Below are 24,939 nucleotides of genomic sequence, written 5' to 3' on the forward strand. Positions count from 1 at the left end.
TCAGGCATGTGGATCCATCAGGTCGTGTGGGACAGGTTTTCTCTCTGTTTCAAGATTCAGAACCAGGCAGATAAGCTTTCTGGTTTCTACGGCCCTCACCTGCAGAACAAACTACCAAAGGACCTGAGGCTGTCTACATAGGTTACATCTTTTAAAACAGGTCTCACAACATTGTTATCAACTGCTGCATTCCCGTTCATTTTTTCTTATTCTGTTTAACATTTCATTTAACACAGTTGTAAGAGGGGAACTCATGTGAAGTTCACACCAGTCACTACGGTGTCACAATTATTAGCTTAGCTCTGCTTATACCGCATTGAAAATGGCATAAAACATACACAACTATCAGTTATCAGTGACTAAATGAATACAGGATCATACTGTTACACTATTAACACACCTTTAACTAAACATTAAGAGTCCAGTGAGCCTATCTTTTATATTAATATGTTTTGCGTTTCAGTATTTTTTCTGCAATGTAAAGCACTTTAAATTGCTGAATCCATGAAAGATGTTCCACAAATAAAGTTACCATGCCTAAGTTTCCAAATGCTGTTCCTGAGTGATTTCATTGCTTCCTCAGTTTGTCTTTGGAGCATTTATTTTTGTACTGATGGTTGTTCACTTGTGATCATGAGATTACTTAGAAATCTGTTTATACCAGGTATAAGCAGGGCTGATGTGTCACCCCTTATGCTAGCTGAAAACTGTCAGCATAGATCAGCTACAGCCGTAACCCTTGTGACCCTCTAAAGACGGCACTCTATGGTCTGCCTTATGCACTTTAAATGCAATGGTCACTTTATTTTTGGTCTGTCCTAAGCTTAGGTCATGCAGCAGTCTAGTGTATCGTTATATTTGGGTCTTTGTATTTTATTGTACATGTTGTCTGATTTTGGTGTTGTCTGATTTTTATGTAGATTTTCAATGGACTCTTTGTTGTACATACCATCAACCTGCCGGGGACTACAGATGGAAATTAGCATATGGCTACAATCTGGAGCATGTACATATCCATGTCCATTAATGTGCATTGTCTCATGTTTCAAATAAATAAATAAATAAATAAAGACAAATGTTAATGGTTGTTGCCACAGGTAAAAAGAGGCAGGTAAAAACACAACTCTTCTCCCTCCTCAAAAGACCAATACAAACCAAACTCTCTTCCTAAGGCTGAGTCTTGATGCCACAAGACTTTTAACTTGCTGGAACTGTGGAAGAAACATTAATGGACTCACTGCTGCTCACTCCTGGATCTAGTTGAACATCAGACTCAAAACTAACACCGTGATCATAAGTAAGATGTTTTGATCTGGGCAGAACTAGCAGTAGGAAGTGTTTCATACACATTCTACTACATGCTGTTTTATTGTCTCTGCTTCTGTGTTGCTAATTTGCTTTGTTGTGTCCACATTTACATGTCCAGTATAGTGCCTTCACCTACACGGACCTCAGTGTAACTGCTTTAATTAAAGTCCAGACACTGGGTTTCTGTGTGGTGAAGTTATTATGCTGAGTTTGCAGACTAGTTAGACTCAGCTATTCTTTGTTCTTGATACCATCTTTAAAGTTACATGTGAAACCGCATAAACCAAATTGTCTATTGTTTTACTCAGAACCTCAGCAACCTCTTATTTTTTTTCCTCTTCTTTTCACTTTTACAGGCATATACGTATTAATCATGCTTTGTTTTGCTTGAACTTACTGTAGATTGTTTATGGTAGTTTAGTTTGATAGTTATTTCTTGAATTGTCATTGATAATAATTGATGCTGCTTTGTTTAATAAATGCTATTATAGATTTAAAGAGAACTTGCCTGTGGTTAATGTGCATTTACAGCACTCATTCTTGCACCTTCTATTTATTTAAATACTGATATTTATTAAATGACAATAATATTATTATTCAAATCTTAATTTTAAGACTGACTTTGGCTCCTTTTTGGTTGTTGTCTTCAGCGTGGTGCCCTGTCAATGATTAATCTTGATAATTAAAATAATAATCATAGTATATATTATCAATATTTCAATGATAACCAAAATCTAGCATTAAAACCTTATTACTCTAACCCTTACCATTTGGAGGTTAAACCATTGTCTGAAGGATTCACTACACCTCCCCAATACAATAACTTCCTGGGACCGTAATAACTTATGTGGACTGCGATGTCTGAATTTTGCAGTTCATAGTCTATGGCTTTTTATTAATCACTTCCCCAGCACTTTGGACTAAGGGACTTTGGTTTTTATATGCATGATATGTAGGTTGACTGTGATGTGGATGCAGGGGCGTAGGGAGGGATTTTTGGATTCCTGGATAGAATATTACACAGGGCCCCCCCTTAACCCACAACCCAAGCAACAAATGTTGCATCCTTTTTACAAATATCTATGCATTCTAATGTATTTTTGAACCATAATTTCCCCATTTTTAACCCTATTTTCACCCCCAATGTTTAAGGGGGGGGGGGGTGTGCCCTCTCGGATACTCCTGCGGTCAAACCTCGGCCTCCAGATTAAACGCCACCTACAGTGCCCTCCAGTGGACAGTATGTGACAAAGTGCCCTCTAGTGGACAAAATGTGGTAAAATGCCCTCTAGGATGCCCTCTCAGTGGATGAAACCTAACAAAGTTCCCCCTACAGAGCATCTGTCCATCAGTGGAGAAAATGCAATAAAATGCTGTAAGCTCCATTCACTTACATAGTCACTTAAGTTGTAGCCTTGTGAAATAAATGGATTAATAGTTGATTCCTTCTCTGGGATATCACAGATGTTTAGAAAGTATAATCAGGAAAAAAGTTTAATCTTAACCAGGGGTTCTAACTTTTCTTTTTAAATGTGACAATGTGCCTTTGTTGTTGAAGTTTTTCACCCCTGCCCCTCAAACATCCTGAGTTTGCCAATGTCTGTAAGTCACACGTTTGTCTGTAATTTTGAGGTGTGTAATTAATTGAAAAAGAGAGTAGGTAAAAGAAGTACAAATTTATTGAAGAGCATTCACATTTGCTAAAAAACACCAATTAATTATGCAATTCAAAGACAAGAAAACAGCATTTTCAACATATCAAAGGATCTCAGTGATGTGATTGGCACAACCTATCATGAAATAAAAAAAAAGCTTTGCAGGAATAAGCATGAAAAATAAAGAGAAATCTCCCTGTTTACATAGGTATTATATCTGAAACTCATTCAAATGATGAACTTATTACATGCAATCTTTAAAAGAAAAAACAAAGCATGTCTTAATGCAAAGTGGGTGGACTTTGTCTCCATAAACACAGATGTTAAAACAGTTTTCCTCTTCCTGATTTCAATCCTTGAAAGCAGATTAACATTTGTCATTTACTTCTAACTTTTAACTTTGTTGCCATAGTTTTACAGTGATGTGATGTAGAAGTATTTGTACAGTGATATTGGTTTTGGTGTATTTACAGGGGCAACAGTTGACTCTTACTGTTCTTCTTACATTAAGGAAAATCTCACGGTGTTGTCAACTCTCACGAAAGAACAAGAGGTTCAAGCTCATAACACACCCTCCCTGCCAAGTCTTCAGGGACCCTCTCCACTGAGTTATCCACATCCACGTTCTTGTCTTCTGGGATGGGACTGTGCACTGGTTCGCTCACTCGGGTGTCACGGGCTCTGAGGGAAAGACAGACAAAGACAATCATTAGGACCTTGTTGTTCAAGCTGTTCTAAATCTAGATAAAATCAATCTTTTATTTTAAAGTAAATTATAATTTAACAAAAAAGGCATGGTTGAAGTCTTGTCTTTGCTCTCTACCTTCCATCATATGCGCCGTTGCTTCTTTCATCCACATCTGGCTTGACGGTTCCTCCAAACCGGTCACTGAACTGTACCAAGGTATCTAAAAATGGCAGCATACAATCAACAGCAGTCAGACTTTCAGAAAAAAAAGGAGAGGAACTTAACTGAATACAAAGGTAAAGTAGCCAAAATTAGCCAGTGCAAAATTCAAAGTTGCAGGATTGTAATGTAAACTTGGGAGCAGCAAAAAACTGTAAAGTGTTGTTTTTGTACTATCTTTTAGATTTGGTGAATAGATATGGGACTTTAAAGTAGCTATTGAACAGACTTAAAGTAATATTGATGCTTTTTTCTGAGAAACTAAAGCAAAGATCATCATTATAGAGAATGACTTTACAATATTATATTCATACATGTCTTGAATAGGGTTGGGTATCATTAAGGTTTTTTCCAATACAGATGCTAAATTGATACTTTTTATAAAGATGCCAGTACCTAAATGGTGCCTGAGCTGATACTTTAAAGATGAGAAAGTGTGCTGAAAGTCAGGAGCTGAATAAAAGTATCATAAATGATCCAGATATAATTAAAGGGAACAAGTGTGACCTCTTCACTTAAGATATTTCATGCCTTTCCTTTGGAGTGACAGGGATCCCGATTTTTGTGTTTATTTTTTTTAACTTAGTCCTCATTGCTTTTTAAAATGTAATTAAGTTAAATACTTCATCCAAAATATACTTAGGTAAAAGTAACCGTAGTGATTTTAAAAAGTACTCCAAAAGTACAATTACATGAAAAGCCTCTCAGTTACAGTAATTTGAGTAAATGTAATTAGTTACTTTTCACCTTGGCGGTGAGGTACCAAAATGAAGCACTAACATTTGTCTGGTAATTCGATATAAGTATTAGATATGCTGGTACCGGTAATGTGTTGGTACTAGATTTTTGAGTTTTTCCACAACTAATATTTACAACAACAGATATATTGGATTGTGTTAGTAACATAGGATAAGGACTGTTTAATATAAAACTTTTCCAGCACATTTTCAGGCCAAAATAGTTACTCTATCTAGACATATCCCCAGCTCCCTCCTGCCCCTACTTTAAAAAAAAAAAAAAACCCTTTCTGTTTCACCAGCAAGGCTTTGTACTTATAAATATTTTAAACAAGCTTCTGATATCAATTTTAGATGACGATAGAAGAGCAATATGCATCTGAAACTAGATGCAGTTGTTCACTATTTGTGTCTTAAGTCAAAGAAAGGCCTTTGGTGGTTTGGGAAGTCTGCTGCTCGCATAAAAAAAGAGAGAGGCATTTTGGACTTCTGGGAAACACATTAAAAAGCTAAAGAAATGTGGACACAAAGCTGAAAACAACAAATTTCATTCAATCTTTTCAAGAAGCATTTCTTAACTACAAAAGGAATTTTTTACTTTTGCTTTTATTTATGACGAAAACTTTGCACATTACACTTTTAACATATAAATACAGTAAAGTAATAAGATGTTCTGCCCTGTCCCTATAAGGTCAACGAACTTTATGCAAACCATTTCCCCACAGGAGCATTGACATCATATACTCCTTCAGAATATTCCTGATTTAGGAGGCACTTTTCAGTTGATGTCCAAGGTTCAGTGCGGTTTGGCAATCAAAATTAGCTTAAAGATGCCAGTACCTCACATCAAAGAGACTACAACTTACACCAGTCATTTTATGTAACTTTTTAAGATCATTGAGAAAGCGATCAACAATACTGTGCTTCACCTCAAAGTGTAGGATTGCTTATCTGCAGTTCATTGGCCAAAAGACCCCAAAACTGGATATGTTTTCACAGTTGAATCGCTGCACCTTTGACTCCAAACATAGAGTCTAAACATTCATGAACATTTGAATGTTCTATTGATTTAATGATTTAAAAGATAGCATTACTGCCACTTACCAGAGAGCCGCCACCTCCTCTTCCAGAGCAGATAACCTGCTGCCACCACAAGAAGCACCACCAAGAGCCCAACCACAACTCCTGTGACAACTGAACTGGATGACTCTACTGTAGGAATGAAAAGAACATGTAGTAAGGTCAGCAAAGGAGAGTGCTGGCTAAGAAAGGAAAACTAACCAATGCCTTTTTGGGCCTTACCAATGACAGTGACTTGGAGAGACTTTGAGGGTGCTGAACAGAAGGATTCAGAGGAGATGTTTACTTTATAGACACATTTATAGTCTCCTTGGTGTTCATACTTCACTGCAGGGAATTCAAAGTATGCCAGGTAGAAAATTGTGTGGCCAAAAGCTGGCTTGGCTTCAGTTGTGCTCACATTGGACTTCATCAGATAGAAGTAACCTCCAGGATATCTAGAGTGAGTGGAGCAAGTGACAGAGAAGCTGCTTCCTTGTTTGACTGATATTTTGTCAGGGCTGTAGACCACCATGGCGTGAGGGGATGTCAAGGAGATGCTGGGAATCTCCAGTGTCACTGCAGAGAGGAGAGAGGTTTTTACAAACTCACTAAACATTTTAATTTTGAAGTTTCGAATGGTCCAATTTCCAAAAGTCATATTGGTTGTAGCACATGAGCTGACCTGTGACAGCGAGCTGGGCGAGGTCTCCTTGAGGGTAATTGATGGCTTGATTCGGCAGCCTCTTTTGATATTCACAGAAGTATGATCCCTTGTGTTCGAAATCCACCTTGGGGAAACTAAAGGTTGCAGCTTCATTTTCAGAGTATTTCTCCATTTTGAATGTTCCTGGGGTTTTTTTCAGTGTAAATGTCCCACCTAAATGTTCTGTTGCAACAGTGCAAGTGATTTCAACCCTGTCTCCCCAGTTTACATCTGGACCTGGATTTAAAGTGATTTGGGGCCTTTTCAGGGCACCTGAAACAGATAAAACCTCAAAGTAAGTCTGTTTTCACCCTCAAATCTCCCACCATGGCTTCACTCAAAGATTTAAACATGCCAGACATCTTACCCAAACAGATCACACCAGCATCTTCACCGTGCCCACAGTTGTTTTCTCCAAATCCAGGATGCCGACATTGTGTTATAGCTGCCTCCTCACCATTACAGTTCACATTATCGAGCCATATTGGACCACTGCCCCGCCCAAAATGGGCACTTGTAGGAGCAGAAACTGCATGACCACAGCCAAGCTGTTTACATACCACATCTGCATTCTGCATTTCCCATTCATCATCACACACGGTTCCCCACTGGCCTTTATAGTGGACCTCCACTCTGCCTGAGCATTGACCTGCACCGCCAACTAACCGAATCTGTGCTGCATGTGCAATCAGAAGGGATATGGGAATGAAAGCAGAGCAAGGTGTTAAGACATGCAATGAAACTAATTAAATACATTTTAAAAGGCAATTTAAAAAGCTTTAAATTACATTAATGTACAGTGCTTAACAAATTTATTAGACCACCCTAACCCTAACCAAAGTAAGGTTTATGCCACAGCTGCCCTAAATGAACAGCATTGGTAATTACCAAAATCATTTTTTATGTTTCTGCAAAGGTTAATACACCAATATGTAGAAGCTCTTTAACCCAAATGATATTTTTAATGCTAAAATATAATTATTACTGTAATCCATGAATTTTCAAATTTACTGATTTACAAAAAAAACTGAAAAGATAGTAAAGCCCATTAATATTTCTTGATTAATATGTCAAATTATAGTTATTTACTTGCATTCCTGAACAGAAAAATTAGTTTTAGTGGTTGAATGTTATGCTTGATTCATTTCTGACTTCTCAGAGAAGGCCAGTGAGCCGGCTCAAATTTGGGTGAATTCAGTTTGAAATCCCTCATTCCTGTTCAAAATGGTAAAACGTGGAGAGCTCACTGAAAATGAAAGAGTCCGCATTAAAGCACTTCATGATGCTGGATGGTCTTTGAGACAAATATGACAGGTGGTCTAATAAATTTGTTAAGGACTGTACATCGGCATATTTTAGCTTTAAAATACTCTCTGTAGAATATACTGATGACCCACCAACATAAGACATGCCTACATCACACTCAGATGTCACAAACCTTTTTACAACTCAGTACTAGCCTTGACTAGATCATATGTTCACATAAAATAAAAAAAAAAACTAAAGTACTATACTCAATATTTTAGTGTAAGTATATTAGTATTTGTATGGTGGTGGTACAATATACTTACATTTTGCTTCTCTAAGTTCTTACAGTAGATTACTGCATAAATCAAATGCATTTTAAGCAGTTTTGTTGTTTTGTGTTGTTCTTATGCCAGTACTGGGAAAGGCCTATTGGCCAGTGTACACAGCTGTGTGCAACATTATATGCTTTAACCACTCAAGTGCAGGGGTGGAAAGTAACTGGTTACATTTACTCAAATTACTGTAATTCCATAGTTTTTGTTGTTTTGTTTTGTTTTGTTTTGTTTTGTTTTGTTTTTGTTGTTGTTTTTTTGTACCTGAACTTTTTTGAGTACATTTTAAAAAATCAATACTTGTACTTATACTTCAGAAAGTTTTAATCAGAGTAATGGGACATTTACTTGAGGACAGTACTCTTGTTCTTTTTCCACCTCTGTTGACTAAACAGTAGCACATAGAGACTAAATGATTCCACATCACATACCGAAACAGCCACTGTACACAGCAAAAACTGGAAATGTTGATTTCTCAGGTTTAAATATTTCAGTAAAATGGTTCTCAGTGTTGGAATAATTTGACAGTGTTGATCCACTAGTTTTGGTCCAACTTTGTAAAGAGTCAACTGGTCTAAGCGCTGCCATTTCTAATCTGGGGGGATGTGTGGGCAGAGTTCCCCATCATTCACCTGGGCAGAGTGTTCAGATTTTTCTTTTGGATGTATTTAGTTGTTTCTGGATGTTCAGTAATCCCTACTGGGGTTCTTTTGTTCTTGTTTCTGGTGAACAGTTGTTGTTTTTGATGTGAGGCACATTTGCACCACAAGTGAAGTTATCCAATGAGTCAGAGGTCCCATCTCCAACTTTAGGTGCTTATGAAAGATGAATACTGCATATTCTTCATCAGTATGAACTGCCTTGCTATGAGATTGACTCTGCTTTGTTCTTGCCAGAGAGATCCACTTTACCTCAGGTTTTTAAGTGTTACAGCAGCTCTGTCATATTGTAAAATATAGAACACTTTCAAAAGTATAGTTTAACTATTTGTTGTATGGACCAATATAGGCATGTTTATAAGTGCTGAATTAAACTACATATGAGTTAAATTAACACTATATATATTTAACTTTATTATAGAGGCGCAACTTTAACCAAACAACCTTGTTGGAGACCTATTCTCTTGTTGTTGTTGCCAATAAGAAAAGATCATATTTGAAATACTTTTACTTGTACTTAAGTACAGTTTAACCAGAGTAAATGTACTTTTACTTGAGTACATTAGTCATGCCCTTATTCCACCTCTGTTCAAAGGACAGGGTCCCCAGTCACTGTTGTTTTTTGGGGTCATGGGCTTAAAAATTTGGGAACCCCTGGCTTAGCTAGCAAAGACTGAAAACAAGGTGTCTTTAAGCAACCCACTGGCACGACGGCCCTGTTCAGGCAGCTGTGACTGTCACCAGAAAACCTCTAAAACTGTCTCTTCACATCACAAATCTTTGGTCTGAACTGGGCTTTAGTTTGTGTCAATAAAATGTTAAAGTCCTCAAGTCTTTGACCTTAACTCAAGTGTGTTATGTAGCACCTAGGGTTGTAAAAAAAAAGGCTCACATATATTGAAAAAATATTTAAATAAAATAAAAATAAATTTTTTTATATCTCCTATTTGTGACCACAAGATGGCAGACAGAGTGTCCATGAATCAGGTTTACAGGTCTCATTTCTGCAAAATTACGAGTAATGGTGTAGGTAATCGGTAGTGTCCTCATATGAGGCCGCTGGGTGGTTACATAGGAGGTTAAATATGTTCAGTGCATTGAGTATGGAAGAATATGATGGTGGGGAAGTTTCAGGAGGAGCAACCAGACCTGGGAGCATTTTGGACAGACAGATCAATATATGTCAGTTCTCTACAGAGGCGGAGGTTTCAAGACTTTGTTATCCATGTCTAGTGTTAACTAGAGCTACAGGCCACTTAGCATAGCTAATCTAAGAACAAGGTTTGAAGTAAGTTATCAGTTAGCAGCGCTCTGTTCAAAGGCATCAAATCACTCTGATAGACCCCGACAGATCATTCTTGTTCACAGACGTTTATTCCTCATTATCTGACCCAGGCCATTTGAGATCTTTTTAACAAGCGCCGGAGCAGCCCTAAATTTCCTTTAAGTACCCTTATATAATTATTATAATTATCAGATAATACCACATTTCCCCATTACATGTGAATATTTGGATCTAAATATTTTTAAATGGTTACCTGCACAGGAAGCACCAGCATCTCTATCATGGCCACACCTTGAAATTGTGAAACCGGTGCGTGAGCATTGCTGAATGGATGCTGAATTGTTGAAACATGCATCATTAGCCTCCACTACGGTTCCGTTGCCTTGGCCGAAAAAGGCACCCGTGGGAGCGCCAACTGGTTCTCCACATTCCAGCTGACTACACACTAGTCCAGCTTTGCCATAGCTCCACTCGCTGTCACAAACAGTATACCAGTCCTCGCCATGACGGACCTCCACTCTGCCAGAACACTCATCCTTACCATTGGACAAACGGACCTCCAAACCCTCTGTAAGGAAAAGGATATTAAAATGAATTTACGGCATGAACAATTTTTCATTCACCTTCAAATAAAAGGAGTAGTAATACAGCTGGAAGACAACTTACCAGGACTTTTCTTTGGTTTGTGCTTTGTGGGTGTGATATCTGCTCTTTAAAGGTCACATATTATCCAAAATACACTTTCTCAGGCTTTTCTATCAAAAATATGTGCCCCTGGCCTGTCCACAATTCACCAAGAATAAGAAAAATCCCCCTCCCCCCCTTCAGAAAATTTGTGCTGAAATAAGCCGTTCTCTGATTTTCCCCTCATGATGTCATGTGGGGAGTTAGCACTGCCCCCAGGTTCGGTTGGCCCTCCTTGCTTAGAAAAAAGTTCTGCCCTCCTCTCCTGATCATCCTCTCAACTGCCAGCTGAGAGGAGGATCAGGGGAGCCCCATCCATTAAACCACATCCATCTCCTGGGAGGGGGAGAGTCAGAAAACTCATTAACATTTAATGCCACATACAGAAACAGCTCGTTCTGAGCAGGGCTGGAACAGAGGGGTTTTTAGACATGCAAAAATCCAATACTGGAGTGTTTTTTTCAGCAACAGACTTCACAGGCATGTTTGTTGGGAACCCTGAGACCACTATAAACTTGTCTTAAAAGGGTAAAATATGTGACCTTTAAGTTTAAAAAAGGTAGAATTGGTATAAAAAAAGGTAACGTAACATAAAGTTGCTGACACTGTTTTTTCTTACCAGTACAGATAACTCCAGCGACAGATGTGATGTTGCACATTCTGTCTCTAAACGGTCTTTGTTGGCACTGGCTCAATGTCGACTCCCTTCCGTTGCATTCGATTTGATCAATCCAGGTCTGTCCACTTCCTTGGCCATAATCAGCGGTGGTGGTGATTTTATGTGCTCTCCCACAGCCCAGCTGTTTGCACACGACCATCGCATCATTCACATCCCAGGCCTCACCACACACATTCCCCCAGTGGCCTTTGTCATAGAACTCCACTCTTCCAACACAGCGACTGGGCCCGTCAGCCAAACGTACATTGCCTATAACAAAAGTTGGTTTGTGAATACACAGGAAATGTTGTCCAGCAATGCTGATATTTTGCTATTTTGCTTGAATGCTACAGAGAAGGTAACATGAACTTGTCCATCAGTGTCAGTCATGGCTACAACATTATGGAGGAATTTGATTTGTTAAACTTACGTGCATCTTAAAGTTCTCTGAATGTAACTGCATGGCCATGAAAGGCCTCATAAACATTATGCATTTGCCCTCAAACAGAGGCCAGCAAAGCTGGCAAAGACATTGCCATAAGCCTGCAGCTAGCATCTAAAGCCCATTGCCTTGTTGTCTATAGTTCATAGGAGAATGTATCATATGAAAAGATGTGATTTTTTTGTGTAAAATTGATTGACTTTATTCAACAGGATCGATCTGCAGGCTCGCAGGCAACAGCTTCAGGACTGTAGTTTCAGGACCACAGAGCTAGGACCCCTCATTTTTTGTGACAGCACCAACAAGCGAAGTTGAAGCGCATTGCAATTAAAGAAGTTGCTATGAGTTGCATGCCGTATAATCTGCAATCACCATAATAAGCTCTTTATCAGGTACAATAAAGATGATATCATATTCACCCTGATTTTTGAAAGGTTAAAGAGGTACAATACTATGACTTTGGGGGCATATCAAAGATTATATGAATCTACATTTGTAATATCATAGTAAAATAATAACTACAAAGCATAACTTGAGACATGGATAAAGATATGAGGATGTATACAGGATTATATAAATCTACATACTAATCACTGTTACAGCACTAAGAACTACCACGGTAGAATTTAAGAAAACTTAGCCACAAGTATACTGATATCTTCTGGGGGTAGATTTCTTCACCAGGAGCCACGTATGTTTTGGGTTATTGTCCTGTTGGAAGAAGCGACAACCCAGACCCTGTCTTGACGCTGACTGCTTGAGGTTTTCTTCCAGTATCTTCACATATCCTTCTTTCTTCATGACTCCTCCCACCTTTACAAGACTCCCAGTTCCAGATGCACTGAAGCATCCCCAAAGCATAATACTCGCACCATTGTGTTTCACTGTGGGGACAGTGTTCTTTGGGTTATACCTCTCTCCCTTCTTTCTCCAAACATACGCAACCTCTCTATGGCCAAAGAGCTCTAGTTTGGTCTCATCTGACAAATGACATGCTTCCACTATCCATAATCCTTGTCCAGATTGTCCTTAGAATACTTCAGTGTGGCTTGAAGGTTTATCTTCTGTAGAAATTCAGATTTTCTTGATCTGCAACCTCTCAGTTCATCCTTGTGCAGAGCTCCAGTGATTGTCTTTATTGAGACTACAATTTCTGACTTGGCCTTCACTAGTGTCTTGGAAGTTGTTCTGGGGTCTTTCGACACATCCCTCACTAGTTTTCTGTCCTGAGTCTTTGAAATCTTTATCTTCCTACCTCTGCCAGGCTTGTTATGGGCTGTGTGGCGCTCCCTGAATTTCTTGACAATACTTCTCACAACAGTTCTTGACACTTGGAAATGCAGAGATAACTTTTTATATCCTCCTGCTTTGTGAGCATCAGCAATTCATTTTCTCAAGTCTAAAGTAGTTCCTTTTGTTTTTGCCATAATGCTTTCTGCACTGACATCTTAAACTCTTTCTAAAGTTTTTATACCATTTATAAATTGGAAGACAACCCTCCCTTTTAACTCGATTTTACCAGCTTTGAGCATTACAAAGTTAAAGCACATCAATGCACAACAGCAGTTTGTGTGATGGCTCCACAAAAAAGATCAGGTCTAAAGGGGTCTGATGATGTAGACCCTGGTAGTTTATGTTTTTGTAAACTAATTTTATTTCTGTGGGAAAGATAAAATAATGTAAATATACAAAATAAAACTAGGATGTTTGGAAAAGCTGTGCTAAAAAGTCCTTGCTGTTTTACAGCACTTAGGAAATACTTCAAAAAAAGGACATTTTCATCCAAGGTTAATGATTTTGTCCTCAACTGTATCAAAAATTAACCGATGTTTGTTACCTAACTAGTGTTGATGACTTTCCCAACAAACATTATGTTTTATAATTACTGTAGGACTTTAAGACTTCCCAAAAAAGTCAACACTGACATTTGATTGATAGAAGAATCAATATCAAAGTCTAGGATGGCAGTTCTGTCTGTAATCTCTGAGGCCCAAACCCGGGCTAACTTTTATACTATTCAGACTAAGGCACCTGTACTCAGGCCTGCCAATAGAATTAGCTGGGCCCTGAAAAACCCAGTGAGTGGGCCCCATCGACTTTCACCAATGACTGACCTAATTATTGATATCAAATATTCATTATTTTTAAAAAGATTTTAACCCTTAGAATGCCATTTTTTTTTCTTGATGCCACAATGTTTTTTGATGGAAAAAAATGAATTATTTTCATTATACTACTTACAAAGTAAATTTTTGTGTGTTGAAATATCACAGCCTGGGATATGTCAGTGATAAGCAGCAACATTGATTTTCATGCATTACTTTTTGTGCGATGTCACATACTCACTCTCAAGCTGCAAAAAATGCACTTTTCCTACCGCAGCTATAAAAAATATTATACTTTAATATTTTATTCTACTTTCATTGAGCAAATTCTTTCACCTACAGTTGAGCTTATTACTGATATAAAATGTTTGTTAATTTAAAAAGATTTTAACCCTTTGAATGCCCCTTTTTTGTCATGATACGGCAAAATATATGTTTTAAATGAAAAAAAAACTGAGATTTTTTTTTCTTTCCGATATGCTACAGGCAAAGTATTTTTTTTTTTTTTATTGAATCATTACAGCTTTGGATATATCAATGAATAGCAGTAACATTGCTTTATCACTATGCATTATTATTTATTGCATGTTCTGCAGGTTTTGCCTCCGTATACAAAATATGGTCAAAATGACGCCATCTGGTGGAGAGAAGTAAAATGATAAATTCCAAGGCAAAAGCACAGATTGATACCCAGATATACTAAAATGCATGTATTATGCTTTAATGGAAGTGAAATCAAAAATTGCAGTTTGAGCTGGTCTAATACACATGAACACAAACAAAATTATAAAAAATGAAGAATGAAAAATGGTAAAATGCACAAAAAAATCCCCTTTTGTTGCCTATATTTTACTCATATTTGCTGATTGTATCTGATTCTTGCCTCTTTCAGCTTGTTTTCCCAATTCTTTCTTTCTTTTCTTTTTTTTTTAACCATTTTTGCCAGTCTTTAACCACTTCTCTGCCAATTTTTGCCACTCTGCCACTTGCCTTTATTTTGCAGTTAAAGTCTTAAAGTTGCCTCTTTCCTTCTTCTTTATTCTCTGGTATCCTGACGTCTGTGCTCATCATAGTTTAGCTTTATAATAGACCATGACCTTATGGGTGGCCTTGCTTGTACTAAACATCCACCCAAAGAGGTGTGTAAAGGACATTGGTCCGTCAGAGTGCTACATAAGTCTACAAAGTGGGCCAACATCTAAGCTACTGAATTCAACTTGTAAGTGGGAATGCATGGGCAGACGATTGTTTTGAGCTTTAATTGAAACTTGGTAACCTCCAGTGCAAACAACCTAGAGATTTAAATGCATGTTTTTGAGGTTTCTTGTACCAAATTTGCTCTAACAAGTTGTTTTCATTTTATGCCATGATTTATTATGAGGTCATACTGTCAGGGGTACTAGACCATGTCTTTACCAATTAAACAGACAAAGCTAGAGGCCACGTGTTCTATTCAGGACTTGGGTATAGGAATAAAATGAATGAAAAGTAATGACCAGTGCAAATCTTGTTATACTCAAAGGTTAGCTTGGCTAAGCTAACTTGCTATTTTTGAGTTTGAGATGGTAGATTATGACGTGTACTCCTCAGGATGTAATGTTTGAAACAGACTGATTTGTAAAAAAAAAAAATCAGCAACATGCCACATGGTGGTTCTCATTCTCAAAGGCTTACCTGAACATACAACTCCTGCCTCTTCAACACGATCGCTGCTGGTCCTGGTATAATCTCTCAGGGTGCACTGTGTGAGAGAGTTCTCTCTACCAGTACAGCTGACCTTATATCCTCGTGTTTCTCTGCCATTGCCAAATCCTGCTGAGACCTTGACTGGATCTCCACAGTTCATCATTCGGCACACCACTTCAGCTTCAGTCAACTGCCAGTTGATGTCATATGCTGGTGACCAGCGGTTATTATGATAAAACTCCACCCTGCCTGAGCACTGGTCTGTCCCGTTGATGAGTCGTATATCAGCTGGAAAGCAAAGAAAGGAGATCCAGAAATTAGCTGGTTTGTGTTAGGACAAGTTAAAAAAAACGATGCAGATGATGGTTAAAGTAAGGATACCTGAGCACACAACACCAGCATCTTCACCATGCCCACAGTTGTTTTCCCCAAGGGTTGGATGTCGGCAGTGCAATAGGGATGTTTCATTTCCAATACATCTGACATCATCCAGCCAGATGCCTCCTTGGCCTTGACCAAAAAAGGCTGCAGATTTGGCAGTCTGAGCTGTTCCACAGTCCATGGCTCTGCACACTACCTGAGCATCTCTCAGGTCCCAATCATCATCACACACGGTTCCCCACTGGCCATCGTGCATAACCTCCACTCTCCCAGAGCAGCGATTAGTGCCATTGACAAGCCTGAGCTGTGGACTACCTGAGGAAAGGTCCATTCATGTTACATGTTTACACCAATAAAAGTCAGAGGGTGTCAAGATGCTCAGACAAATGTAATGTAGGTGCAAGTGAAGTCAGTAGTTATACTAATAAACCTTGCAGGTAGTTTAATGGGGGTTCATCATAAAGTCATTATGGTAATGAAGCATCAGATTATTGACTTTGACTTGATTTTAACATTCAGCTGAATACAGAACAGTTCAAATACAGTTAAGCTCTGCTATAAATGTATTTCCTGTAACGTTTTATGCTTCACTGGTGCCAGGCGTCACATGTTCATGTCAACACATAGATGTTCATTAACTTTTTTAAGATGTATTAACAATACCATCACAGTTTTATATTCAAGCTCTGGGTTATATAAAACCCTTAGGGCAAAATACTGGTTGATACACACTACAATTTCCAGAAAAGTTAAGACATTGCATTGGATGTGAATACAAATAGAATACAGTGATTTGCAAATACTTTCCGACCAATACCCAACTGAATATAACACAAAGACAAAGTATTGGATGTTCAATATTCACACATCCTGAATTCAATTTCTGCAATACATTCCAAAAAGGATGGTGCAGGGGAAAACAAGACTGGGAAGTGAGATGCTGAAAAAAACAAGCAAATCACTCCACAGGTAAGTAGGTTCATTGGTAGTGGGTGATAGTAGCATGATTGGATATAAAAGAAGAGCACCTTAAGGGCGCATTCATTCAAATCACAGTGAGTCAGATAAAAGCAGAGAGGGGTATGGGGTCTTCCTCCAGGAAATTTAGAACATTCAACACTGAATTCCCTGAATCATGGAGAATATTTATGCAATGATCTGTGGATGAAGATGATTAAAATCATATAAGTCTGGCTAGAAAACAAAGATTGGATTAGGACTTGTCTTACTTAAAGTGCCTGCTAAAATTTAAGCTCAGTGGTAAAAATCTGACTTTTTAAGTGCCAATTAAAACTTTTCAAGGACCCGCAGGAACCCTGAAATGTTTCTCTCATGCAGTTGAAAGGAATGCAGAGATTTTGCCATCTACAGTCCATAATATCATCAAAAGTTCCAGAGAATCTAGAGAAAGCTTTGTATATAAGGGACAAGACCAAAAAACAACAGTGAATCCCTCAGCCCTTGGCACTACATTAAACCAGCATTGTTCTGTGACCGATGTTACAACATGTGCTCAGATATACTTGGGAAAACTATTGTCACTTAACACAGTGTGTTACTGCATCTTTAAATGTAAGTTTAGACTGTACCATGGAAGGCAAAAGTCATATATCAACATGTAGGAGCGGGGGTTGACTTCTCTGGACCTGAGCCCATCTGAGGTGGACTGACCTAAAGTGGAATGGTTTGCTGTCTTCTGACAAGTCCACATTTCCAACTGGTTTTTAAAATACTGTCTATGGAGTTTTCTTGTCTCAAGAGGAAAAGGACCATTCAAATTGTTATCAATGCTAAAATCCAGGGTCTGTGATGGTTTAGGGGTGTATTAGTGCCTGTTGTTTCTGGAATTTGCACATCTATGAAGTTGACATTAGTACTAGGAGGCACATAGAGGTTTTGGAGCAACATGTTCACATTTTACACAACAGCCTGTCTTTTTGGAAGTAAAAGGCTGTCTTGTTTTCATGTACACATGGCCTAAACAAATAGTGTAAAAATACAGTCCTGTCTTCTGTCTTACCTTCACATGTAAGAGAAACAGCGTCACATCTTCCTGCGAAATCTTGAATCCCACATTGCGCGATAGAGCTCACATTACCAGAGCACCTACTTGTAAACCCTCTCAGCCTGCTTTCACCATAACTGAACAACTCTTGCTGTCTCTTTGGAGCTCCACAGTTGATTTCTTTACACACCACTGCAGCCTCCTCATAGCGCCAGTTGGTATTACACATCTTCCCCCATCGGCCAGCAGAGTAGACTTCCAATCTGCCTGAGCAGTCATTGGTCCCATTGACCAATCTGACTGTTTCTGAAGAGTAAAGAGTTATAGAAGAAGTGTTAAAATGTAAAAGTAGTTTTTGGCATAGTATGGTGAGAAGAACTGATTCTTTTTGTGCAAGCACACTGAGTGATATTGTGTCAAAGAGCAAACAAAGAGGAACAGCTCACGATGATTGTGACATGCTGCAGGAGGATTTTCTAACACTTTAGAGATGTGGTAATTATGCAGAAATAACAGGAAGTGAAAGGAAGTATATTCCTAAGTAAATATGGCCATGTGTCAACTGATAATACTGCAAAGTCTATGCACATCTGCAGAAATATATGGAAAGCAGTATCCATTTTAAAAGCTGCTTTACAGACATCATTGTATTGCTCTGGCACACAAAATTTGGATGTGAGCATGATTTCACTGATTAACAATGTTACCTGAGCAAACAACGCCAGCATCTTCATGGTGATCACAGTCATGTTCTCCAAAACCTCTGTGTGGGCAGTCGCCAAGGGCCTTCTCATGACCAGTGCACTCAAGATCGTCCAACCAAACCTGATCCTGACCCCTGCCAAAGAAGGCTTTGTACTTTACCGTGAGAGGGGTCCCACAGTCCATCTCTCGACACACTACAGCTGCCTCCTGCATGCCCCACCTATCGTCACAAACCGTTCCCCACTGTCCTTCATTGTAAACCTCAACCCTGCCTGAGCAGCGATTGGTTCCATTCACCAGGCGGACTGGTCTACTATCTGTAATGAGAACAACATCAACAATAACAAAAAGAAAATCAGGAGTATCTGAATAAGAAGGTAACTGTAACCGTGTGAAGTGTTCTAAGGTATTCTTCAAATGGGGATGACGTACGTGTGCAGAGAACTGTGGCATCAACGCAGTTTTCCTTCATATCCTGGAATGTGCACTGAGAGAGAGAGCTCTCATTTCTGAAACAGTTGACTTTTACTCCACCAATAATGTTTGTCTCCCCGTAGTGAGGCACCTCTATCTGCGCCGTAGGACTGCCACAATTAACCTCTTGGCACAGGACTTCAGCCTCGTCCGTGCTCCAGTCATTGCTGCACACTCGGTTCCACAGGCCGTTACGATAAACCTCCACTTTGCCATTACAGCGACTGGTTCCATTGACCATCCTTACATGGTCTGCAAAAGTGTAGAGAAATGCAAAAACAAATCAAGTGTTTATCTTGCCAAACCTTATATATGTGCAGTGCATTCAGAAAGTATTCAGACCCCTCCACTTCTGTCATTTTTGTTATGTTGCAGCCTGATGCTACAGTTGAAAGAGATCATTTTGGTTCTAACTGATCTCCAACAAGTACCGAAATACAAAATAAAAACATAATTTTAGGAATTTCTGCAAATTTATTAAAAATAAAAAACTTGAATATCACATTTACATTAGTATTCAGACCCTTTAGACCAGTGGTTCTTAACTGGTCAAACATCAGGACCAACCAATACATCCTTAACGACAATCGCGACCCAAATTTCTTACATTTTGCAAACATAACCAAAGGTTTTTAAATAAAAATGTGGCAGTTTGACTTGAAATGGATCAGAAGATACACTATACTGCCAAAAGTATTCACTCACCTATCAAAATAATTGAAATCAGGTGTTTTAGTCACTTCCATGGCCACAGGTGAATAAAATCAAGCACCTAGGCATGCAGACTGTTTCTACAAACATTTGTGAAATAATGGGTCGCTCTCAGGAGCTCAGTGAATTCCAGCGTGGTACTGTGATAGGATGCCACCTGTCCAACAAGTCCAGTGGTGAAATTTCCTTTCTCCTAAATATTCCACAGTCAACTGTCAGTGGTATTATAACACAGTGGAAGCGATTGGGAACGACAGCAACTCAGCCACGAAGTAGTAGGCCACATAAAATGACGGAGCGGGGTCAGCAGATACTGAGGCGCATAGTGCGCAGAAGTCGCCAACTTTCTGCAAAGTCAATCTCTACAGACCTCCAAACTTCATGTGGCCTTCAGATTAGCTCAAGAACAGTGCGTAGAGAGCTTCATGGAATGGGTTTCCATGGCCGAGCAGCAATGCAAAGCGTCAGATGCAGTGGTGTAAAGCACGCCGCCACTGGATTCTAGAGCAGTGGATACGCATTCTCTGGAGTGATGAATCGCGCTTCTCCATCTGGCAATATGATGGTTTAGGTGGTTGCCAGGAGAACGATACGTGTCTGACTGCATTGTGCCAAGTGTAAAGTTTGGTGGAGAGGGAATTATGGTGTGGGTTTGTTTTTCAGGAGCTGGGCTTGGTCCCCTAGTTCCAGTGAAAGGAACTCTGAATGCTTCAGAATACCAAGAGATTTTGGACAATTCCATGCTCCCAACTTTGTGGGAACAGTTTGAGGATGGCCCGTTCCTGTTCCAACATGACTGTGCACCAGTGCACAAAGCAAGGTCCATAAAGACATGGATGAGAGAGTTTGGTGTGGATGAATTTGACTGGCCTGCAGAGCCCTGACCTCAACCCGACAGAACACCTTTGAGATGAATTAGAGCGGAGACTGAGAGCCAGGCCTTCACATCAAACATCAGTGTGTGACCTCACAAATGTGCCTCTGGAAGAATGGTCAAAAATTCCCATAAACACACTCCTAAACCTTGTGGAAAGCCTTCCTAGAAGAATGGAAGCTGTTATAGCTGCAAAGAGTGGACCGACGTCGTATTAAACCCTATGAATTAAGAATGGGATGTCACCTAAGTTCATATGCGAGTCAAGGCAGGTGAACGAATACTTTTGGCAACATAGTGTGTAATGGAAAAAGGGGATAGAGACATATCCTTGAAAATAATAGCCCATCATAGATTTTTCTCCACATATATTTTTTCAGGCACACATACTGAGCTATACTGAGCTATCAGGAAGGACTGGCCTTACAAGAGAGGTGACCAAGAACCTGGTGGTCACTCTGACTGAGCTCCAGAGATCCTGTGTGGAGATTGGACAAAGTTTCAGATGGACACCCATCACTTCAGCCCTCTACTGATTTGATCTTACATCATCTTGCGACTGTTCCAGCTTTGTTTACATCTCTGCATTCTGCCTTTTGTACTTTACAACTGCAGTAGTTGGTCATGTGCTGACAAGAATGCTGCAACAAGCTTACAAAAACAGGGGACAACAACTTGGGAATAGTGTTACAATCCATGGTTTTTGATGAGAGAGTGTAACAATATGATGAGTTTCTAAGAAAAATGCTGTGAAAGCTGTTTTTCTCTGTACTTCCCAATTTTTCATGACAGCTTCCTATCATGAGAACAAATTCTGTTATTGCTATAAAATGAGGAAGGTACAATGTGGTTTTACCAGCTAACTCTGGGATTTCAGGTTAATGTATCATCAGTATTCAAGATAAACTTTTTCTTTGGAAATCAGTCTCAGTTGTTGGTAATTAGTGAATAAGTTTTTCTACAAAATCTGTTCTACATGTTTAACACAGGGATACAGAAGAGTTCTGCTTAGTAAAAGAAAGAGTACAGGAAAACAGAAAACAGCAAGCATGGTTGTGGTCAAAGGTGGCAAAATAAGCAGAAAAACTCTACTATTTTTATCTTTTGTTCCCTTTATATCTACGTAAAAACAATCAACAATTCTCCATCTCATGATTAGTTTACAGTCTTTGAGTGAAGCTAGGCTAAACAGCTTTAGCATGAGAACCAGTATTGCTACACCTAAGATCAATCCAAACTCACAATGCACACTGTGTTCACATTCATGCAAAGTAGGCTCTAAGCCAGTGGTTCTCAATTGGTGGGCCAGGAACTAAAAGTGGGTCGCGGATGTGTGCCTGGAAAAAAATAGCACCACAAAGTCATTCTAACTCTTTAAGACATGCTTCTTTTGTCCTCTATCCTTGATTTGTCATGTTTTGTACTGTTTCGGGTCCAACTGTATCATTTTTTATTAAATGTATCTGATTGGCCAAAATATATCAGATATTTGGGTTGCAATCTCTTATCAAGGAGTTGATGGTGGGACTTTTGGGTTGTTCTTTGTTGGCTAAGATAGCAGCAAAGAGAATTCAGCTACAAAAAAACAGGTCAATTATCATTACAGCTACAGCGTCAGATAGTCTGACAGCTTCAGATGCATTGTGGTAAGGTTTAGTACAACCAGCGTGCTTCTGTTCTACACTTAAAACTTCAGACTTATCCAGTATACAGCTTGGGAGTCTTGCGTACACAAAATTGCATAACATACCTTTGGAACATACTACATATTTAATATGATGTCACATTAAGTATGGATATATGTAGCTCCAGACATGACGTCAGTATCATTGATTATATTGTGTGTAAAAATACTGCAGTGTTTCCCTTCAGATTTCAGTTGTTATTAAGTTGCTGACCAATCTGTCAAACCATGTGACATCAGAAAAAAATGGCTGCTGTGTCGTGAAATGCAAATGATAGAAGTGTTTGATTAAACAGGCAAAAAAATGATGCAAGAACTATAATAAGTGAACAGGCTCGGTCTTACCTGAACAGATAACCCCAGCATCTTCACCGTGGCCACAGTTATTTTCCCCGATAGGTCTGTGTTGACAATTGAGGATGGAAGTCTCTGAGCCAGTGCACTGCACATCATCCAACCAGATCGCCTCCTTTCCCTCTCCAAAAAAGGCCTGTTTTTTGGCCTCCATGACTGTCCCACAGTCTAACTCTCGACACACCACGTCAGCGTTGGCAAGGCTCCACTGATCATCACACACTGTTCCCCAGGTGTCCCTGTGGAAGACTTCCACTCTGCCAGAGCAGCGTGACGGTCCAACCAGCCTGATTTTATTACATTCTATAGAGTAAAAATGAATGTCATTGAGGCTCAATGTATGACCGTGTAAAATCTAAACTATAAGCATATACTGCTGGCATGAATCCACAGAGATATCACTCACCTGTTAGCAGTGGAAAACTCAGTAGACCTACAAGAGAAACATGCAAACACAGCTCTCAAATTTAGTCTTGTGGTATGACATTGATATTTTAAAAGATTTTGTTCAATAAATCACAGCCATAAATGCTGTAATTTATCTAAATAACAACCCAGTACACATTAGAGTTCAACATTAGCTTCGTCAGGCCTGAGATCGGTCTCTTAGCACATTTATATATAAATGTGTTTGAATAAAAAAAAGCTGAGACTTAGTTATGAATGTTACACTCATTGTGAGAAAGAAAGAGGTTAAAATGGAAAATCTTACCTCCTATCAGATAAATAACAAAATTGACTTTTCCAGGAGGAATAAAACTCATAATGTGTCGCTGAAGTAGATCAATATCTGTCAACATACAGGGGGAAAAAAGCAAGCATTGTTAATCTTTGAGAGTGTTTTCTGTTATTTCCAAGTCTGATTTCAGCAGAATATTTAATTTTCTTCATCAGTTTGACCCAACACTGTCTTCCAAACGAAATCAAACAATCTTCCTTACCTTTTCAAATCCAGCAATCCTCCACTGCTAATATGAGTAAGCTGAAATGTCAAAGAAGAAGTTGATTACATAAGAAACATCCAGAAGCTAGACGTCCCATGCACAGATCCAGTAATTGCTATGAATAAAAGGAGCTGCCTGAACTTGGACTGCAACCTGGATGCATGTTGACATTTTGATCAATCATTAAAGGCGGAGGATGAGACAGGATTTTATTTTGTTTTACCTTTATAACTATTTCAAAAGATTTTGTTCAAGAATAAAAACACACCTACATGTAATACAATGCTGGGAAACAGCTGAACATGCCAATAATACTAATGCTTAAACATGAGCTGTGGAGAGGTGAAAGAAAAAAGAATGCTAGATCAAAGAGGCAGCTACTGCCAAGAGCTGGATTTGACCATTGACTCCTAGTGCCTAAACCCGGTTATGTGCTCCCTCCCTCCGGTGGTAGCCAAGTCAGGTCAACTTTCTGTATGTTTAAATGATTTTTAAATATGAGACACCATTTGCCAAATATTGGATACGGCAAACCCTTTTTGATTTTTATCCTGGCATTAGTTACTGTAGCAAAAAGAAAGAAAATCAAGTTCTTGATTTAAGTGTGATTAAAACTAAGCCTTTTAACTAAATAGGTGTAGTCATGTCAGTCAGTCAGTCAAAAAGATCCTTTGAAGACCTGAAATATTTTACAGAATAGCCAGTTTTATTATTTTGTCAATTAAAAAGGTGTGTCCAACAAGGATAAGAATGGGTCTTGTTATTTTGGACGTGCCAAATAAAGGCAGAATACACTTTTGTGTAGCAAAGAAAAAAAGCAGATGCCAAGGAAAGCCATTCTTGCATTTTTTTGTTTTAAGTTGTAAAGATCAGTAAGAATCAGGGAAAAAAAAACCTGTTTTATCTTAAGATAAGTACATGCAATCTTTGATTTTTGTAAGGGGAAAAGGCATTTACTACTGCTTCTGTTTGTTGTATTTTATAAAAAGTATCTTACCTTACAGCATCAATAGGAGCAGTTTTTTCAGATCTGTAAAATAGAGGAGTTGCGATCTGAGGCAACAGATCTCAATCACATGGATCTGTTCTCTCTCAAACTGTCTTAAAGGAGCCAGTTTTTATCCCAGCTCTTACCACTGACATGACTCACAGGGCCTCACACGTTTCCTCTTCCCCTTGAGAGGCAGCACTTCTGAACTTCTAGCATTTATTTGTAAGATTGTAGCTTATTTCCACTGGTGCTGCTGTTGCATTTTGATTCATTGGCTGTAATTGGTTCTGTTTTGTTCTATTTAAATGTTAGGTTGTATATGTACAGTATTGTACAATAGTCTGA

The 24,939-nt window shown here is 38.8% G+C and overlaps 1 protein-coding gene across 1 annotated transcript; it reads right to left on the bottom strand.

Moving 5' to 3' along the window:
* Positions 1-2,969: 2,969 nt before the first annotated feature.
* Positions 2,970-24,693, bottom strand: LOC121521209 (scavenger receptor cysteine-rich type 1 protein M130-like). The gene is made up of 18 exons (XM_041804983.1): positions 24,601-24,693; positions 23,601-23,641; positions 23,372-23,449; positions 23,066-23,092; positions 22,651-22,962; positions 18,995-19,288; positions 18,565-18,879; positions 17,873-18,163; positions 15,853-16,167; positions 15,460-15,759; positions 11,200-11,508; positions 10,150-10,464; positions 6,740-7,048; positions 6,352-6,645; positions 5,910-6,245; positions 5,712-5,819; positions 3,787-3,871; positions 2,970-3,644 (listed from the first exon to the last, which is right to left on the bottom strand). The coding sequence occupies exons 3-18, from the start codon at positions 23,421-23,423 to the stop codon at positions 3,500-3,502; spliced, it is 3,807 nt and encodes a 1,268-aa protein (XP_041660917.1). The 5' UTR covers positions 23,424-23,449; positions 23,601-23,641; positions 24,601-24,693; the 3' UTR covers positions 2,970-3,499.
* Between the last annotated feature and the right edge of the window lie 246 nt (positions 24,694-24,939).

This window comes from Cheilinus undulatus, linkage group 14, assembly GCF_018320785.1.
Source record: "Cheilinus undulatus linkage group 14, ASM1832078v1, whole genome shotgun sequence".
Classification (NCBI taxonomy): Eukaryota; Metazoa; Chordata; class Actinopteri; order Labriformes; family Labridae; genus Cheilinus; species Cheilinus undulatus.